We start from the raw sequence: 5,883 nt of genomic DNA on the forward strand, positions 1-5,883 counted from the left end.
CAGCCTTACCAGGCCACAGAAGATGACAATGCAGCCACTTCTGATGAAAACTGATTGTCTAAGATCAGAAAGAAGGAGAGGAAGACTTCCCCTATCAGTGGACTTGGGGAGGGGCATGTATGCAGAAAGGGGAGGAAGGGTATCAGGAGGGGAGGAGGGAGGGGCTGATGGGGGGATACAAAATGAATAAAGTATAATTAATAATAAAAAAGTAAATATTTATGAATAAAATAACAGTAATAAAAAAAAGAATATCCAAAGAATCATTAGGTCTTACTTCAAAAACCTTTTACTCCACAAAATTGGAAAATTTAAACAAAATGGGAAAATTTTAGATAGATACCACTTACCAAAGTTAAATCAAGATCAGTTAAACAATTTAAGTAGTTTAAATAGGCTTATAACCCCTCTAGAAATAGAAGCAGTCATTAAAAGTCTCCCAAACAAACAAACAAAAATGCCCTGGGCCACAATATTCCTCCCACAATCCTAAGATAAAGTCAAACACAACTGGCAACAACAACAAAAAAAGTCAATGAAATGATTCCTTATAATATTCTGTAGTACACATAGATTGGTACTAACTGTCATCAGAGAGGCTTTACCTAGCAACTGATGGAAACAGATACAGAAACCCACAACCAAATATTAGGTGAAACTCAGTGAATCTTGTGGAAGAAGGGAAGGAAGGATTGTAGGAACCAAAAGGATCAAAGACACCACAAGAAAACCTACAGAATCAACTAACCTGGGCTCATAGGGGCTCACAGAGACTGAACCAACAATCAGGGAGCTGGGTCTGACCTAGGTCCTCTGCATATATGTTATGATTGTGTAGCTTTGGGGTTCTTGTGGGACTCCTAACAGTGGGAGCAAAGGCTGTCTCTCTTACTCTTTTGCCTGCTTTTGGGACCCTTTTCCTCCTACTAGGGTGCCTCCTCCAGCCTTGATATGAGGGTTTATGTCTAGTCTTATAATTTGATATGGCATCGCTGAAGCCTGCCTCCATGGGAGGCCTGCCATTTTCTAAAGAGAAACAAAGAGATGGTGGTGGTGGTGGAGGTTGGGGATTGGGAGAAGAGGATGGAGGGGAAACTGTGGCAAAGATGTAAAAAGAAATCATATAGTCCAGTTTATCACAGCAACTATCCCAGTTTTCAGCAGCTGTGAGAAAAATCCCTGACCAAAGCAACTTAAGCTTTTATTGTCTTAAGGGTATTGTCTGTCATGGCAGTAAGAGAGTCATGGATGCAGAAGCATGGAGCCGTTGGGCACATTGTCCCCACAGTCCAGAAGCAGAGAGAGATTCATGCTGGCTAACATCTTGCTTTCCCCTTTTTCCCTAGTCTGAGACCCTTGGGATGGTGCTGTCCAAATTTTGTTAAATTGTGTTTTATTTATTACAACTTATTCACTTTGTATCCCAGCTGCTGCCCACTTTTAAGAAGAGTCTTCCCACATCAGTTAGCTCAATCTAGAAAATTTCCGTATAAACATGCCCTGAGGACTGTCTCCTGGGTGATCCTAGGTTCTGTCAAGTTAGCTGTCAATATTACCTATCAGAGTTCCACAGCCAAGCGCCACTCCCCACTTTACGCCTCCTGCTGCCTCTGCCCTGCGGAAGTCTTCACAGAAAGGATGAGAAAACACAGTGCTACATGATCCCAACATCTTTGAAGCTATGCTTCTCGCAGCACCCACGCACCTATAGAGAAAGCCTGTGGTGTCAGCTAAATGTCACTCTACTACAGAGAACAAAGAAAGCTCTGACAGGAAGAGCCAGTTGTTACGATTTTCTAACCAAGTACGGGTGAATCTAGAACTTTCTCCGGACCTGTGTACTGCTCATTGCTCTTGGTGTACTTCTCAATTGAAGCTTTGTCACTGAAAACTAAACACAATGCAAACTTTGCTTTGGGAAGCTCCCGAACGAACGTGCGGGGCATCTCCTTTATCCTAACAGAAGATGACAGGCTTTCTTTCTAGTTTTGTCGCTCCATGAAAAGTACCTTCCCACAAAGGCTCACAGGGACCCAGACTATCTATCCTACTCACAAACTCTGGAAGTTTTCAATTTGAGATTATATTGAAGAGGGATCCGGATTTCAGAACTCAATACAAATGAGGGTTCAAGGACAAAGGGAAGAAAGGCCATGCAACATACATGGGCTTAGAACTTCCAGAACATTGTCCCATTTGTGTATTAGTGCTGACCTTGACACACTGGTCAGCAGGCATCTGAGGGTGCCTTTTGTGTTAAAATCTGAAACCAAAACATCATAGTGATTTAACCATGATGGAGGGAAGGAGGTGGGACAGAATCTTTCAGGAAAACTAAGCTATGAAAAATCTAAATGCTCTTTTCCTTAATTATCAAATAGATCTATAAACCTCAAACAGAAACAGAAAGTACTTGGTATAATACTGTTAGTACAAACAAGGCCGTATTATCAGTAGAAAAAAAAATCTAGAAGACTGGCATGTAACTGCCTTGAGGGAGTGGAATCAAAATCGAGGAATTTAAGGAGAGGAGGACCTCCCCTATCAGTGGACTTGGGGAAGGACATGGGTGGAGAAGGGGGAAGGACAGTGGAATTGGGAGGGGAGGAGGGAGGAAGGTACAGGGGAGATACAAAGTGAATAAACTGTAATTAATAATAAAAAATAAAATAAAATTTAAAAAAGTGAGGAATTTGACAGACGCCTTGAGTTGTTGTGATACTTACTCATTATAGCACTGGACATTAAATTTACCCTCCTTCACTTGTAAACCAGCAAGTTGTACAAGTGAACAGGGCACATGAATAGGATGCACAATTAATGCTTTTTCACACTCCCTACCTGTGCCCACACATCCTGTGCCCTACCTTTCCACCCATCACAGAGAACGGTGTATTCCTTATTACACCCCAGAGTGGAGCTCTAGGGATGTAGGTCAGACATGCATCAGGATGACAGCTGAAAAGGACCACTCTATAGAGGGACTGGCCTGACAAGACTGTCAGCCCCACAGGGCATCCCTCACCTGGGAGATACCAACCTCAACACAGCTAAATATCAATGGGACAAGATGTGCCTGATGTTTTCAGAGGTCCATGGCCTGAACAGAGAAGAGGTTTCTCTTTGAGTGGCTAGGGAGACTCCCTAAGTGGCTGAAGTGGCTGGCCTGGCTTAGAAGCTAGGGGATAGACCCATGTCCTTTCACCCACCAATGTTCCAGAAGAATGAGAGAAATGAGACGATCCAAACCTGGAATGATAAGTAGAGCCCAGTCTAGGAAGTGTAGTCTTATCCCTACCAAATGCCCTGGTCACTTTGCTACCCCAAGAGTGCACTCCAACAGAGAAGAGCCAAGCTCCCGAACACCAGGGTATTTGAAGATGCAGGCATTTCGGGAAGTCTAGACAGGGCTTCTCCAACCTTCTACTCTGGTTGAGAGCGCAGAAAGTCCTACCCTAGCCTACCAGAAAGTTCAGAGAAAGGAGTCTAGGCTACCTCTCCCAGCCCAGGTCCACAGCTCCCTCTTTTCCTGAAGAGCCAAGAGGGACATAAGAACTAGCCCAGGCTACCCAGAGCCACACCAAAGCAAATTCCTCATAGGGACTGTCTCTGGCTCTTGCTGTAGGAGAAAGAACTTGGCTGCCTAGGGTAGCCAAGCAAGGCTACTGGGTAACAGTAATCTCTGCAGAGATCCTGAGTGGGCTGCTCAAATGGCTGAGGACTCAGTTTCTAACAGCCAGTGAGCTGTGGACATCGAAAACCCAGATAGAGGAAAGATGCTATGGACACAGCCATCAGGAAGTACTGTCGTGGCCTCCCAGATTTCAGGAAATAAGTCAGTCACAGAGGTTGGGTTCTGACCACCCACCATGGGCCCTGCAGAGGCTGGGCCTTCCATGTCTTTTGTAAAGAAAAGCCACTCACTTATCCAAAACAAAGTAGATGTCAGGAGTGGCCAGGCATGGTTCCTGATTCGAATTCCTTTGGTGCCTCATATGCCTTGGGTTCTGGTCTTCATGATGATGGAAAGTTCTGGAGTCCAAGCCAAGTCCATGGTAGTTTTCCCAGTCAGGGTACATGTATAGGAAGTTCCCTGTGCTAAGCAGTGATGGGAGTAACATCAGCGGGAACAGTATACAATGCGGTACCTGGGGGCAGAAGCGCAGCATTTTCTTGATGGTCCCAGATAGGCTACCCACAGGCCACCTCTGACTTCCTTCTCCGGTGCCTCTGCCTGTACTTAGGGACAATAATCCTGCGTCCTCTCACCAACGCTCACTGCTTCTCTCCACTTAGAGCACAGGGACTGGGGACATACTAGCTGCTCTGGGGCATCCTGCCTCTCACTGCCTGTACAGCCCTTCCCCCAACACCCTGGGGTTATGATGAACAGGAAGGTTGACATGGTGACTTTGTGACCTGCCCCTCTGCTCAATGCCCTGCATGCTGACAGTGCCAAGTGCCAGTCATAGGACCTTTGGTGTCAGATAAGGCCTCCTTATTCCTTACCTAGCCAAGGAATCCAGACATTTCGTTCACTGAGACTGTATTTCAAAGTAGCTAAGATCACAGGTCACCATGCGTGAGGAAGTCCAGGTGGGAAATAGGAAGCTGTTTGTGGGTCCTTAGGCCAGCCAAGTGATGACAAAGTGGTGGACACGGCAAGTTCCTGCCACCATCTTTTGTAAACAGGAACAGTCCTGTCATCCACTGCTGTGTGAGAAGCCACCCAACATTGGTGACTTAAAAACTATTTTATTATATTTGAAGGGTGGGGCCCTCTGGAAGGATAGAATAGGAGAGCTTTCAAGATGGAGCTCCTTGGGAAGACCTGAGTGGGGAGGCAGGACTTTGAATTTCCTGGAGGTTTCCTCAGAGGCACCTGGGCTAAAGTTCATCTCCTGCTTGGACCCTGCTGCATTTCTTAGTTGTGAGTCAAGAGAACCATAATACACTGATGAGGAGTTCAAGAACTCTAAAATACCAACTATTTAAGATATTCTATCATTTCAAATAATTTCTGAAATAAAACAAAAGCAACCTGAACCAATGCAGTGGTTTTTTGCCCATTATATGAATTTAGAAGATCTATTTTAAACTTCTTAAGAACAATTTCATCAGATTTGCTTTTGTGCGCATAAAAAAAAGAAAACAAAGTTGATTAAGCTGAGCCTGTTTGCGCTCAGTGGGAAGGCTCTGGAACCCTTTTAAACGCAGTTGTCTCCCCTGACAACGCAAGTGCTGTGATGAAGCAGGGTAACCATAGGCAGAGCCCACCCACAACCCTCAGAGCTGAGGGCTTCGTCCATGCTCTAAATATTTGCTGCAGCAGGAGCTCTGACCTGTAAGGATGGGTGATGTCATAAAGGGCTCCACATCTTGACCTTGCTCCGAGTAGGTGCTCTCAAAGCTCTGAGCCTCCATCAGGAAAGTCAGTTCCTCTTGATACCCACCACAAAGTGAGGAGTCCTGACTCATAGATGCCACATGGGCAAGGGTTCTCCAGATGAGTGTTTAGAGTTCTCCAAGCCCACGCAACACAGGCAACAGTTAATTCCAGATAATTTCAGTCTCCCCCAAACCCTACCTCAGTGCTGAGCCTTGTCGCCTGGACCTTTTCATTCCAGTCTCCCCAAGGGTCTGACTCATGATCTCTGAGCAAAATAAAACAGCTCTGTGTTAAGTCACCAAGACTAAGCAGCTTGTCACATGGCCCTGGATGGCGGGACTCTTCCTACTCATAGAAGATGCTGGCAGCAGTATGCACCCTCCATCCCATTGTAGACCCTGCTATTGCCTGGCTGACTTGAGGGCCCACAATTGCTCTCCCACTTTCCATACCGGCTTGCTGGTTCTTCTGCTACCTTCTTAGTGGGAAAAAAA

The 5,883-nt window shown here is 45.5% G+C and overlaps 1 protein-coding gene across 1 annotated transcript in view; it reads right to left on the reverse strand.

Moving 5' to 3' along the window:
* Positions 1-4,169, reverse strand: part of LOC129680623 (anthrax toxin receptor-like) — a 32,854-nt gene extending 28,685 nt beyond the window's left edge. Inside the window, exon 1 of the mRNA XM_055612312.1 lies at positions 3,925-4,169. Coding sequence (XP_055468287.1) covers positions 3,925-4,169 — 245 coding nt within the window. The remainder of the gene's footprint in view (positions 1-3,924) is intronic.
* Between the last annotated feature and the right edge of the window lie 1,714 nt (positions 4,170-5,883).

This window comes from Psammomys obesus, unplaced genomic scaffold (assembly GCF_907164565.1).
Source record: "Psammomys obesus unplaced genomic scaffold, mPsaObe1.curated_primary_1811, whole genome shotgun sequence".
Lineage (NCBI taxonomy): Eukaryota > Metazoa > Chordata > Mammalia > Rodentia > Muridae > Psammomys > Psammomys obesus.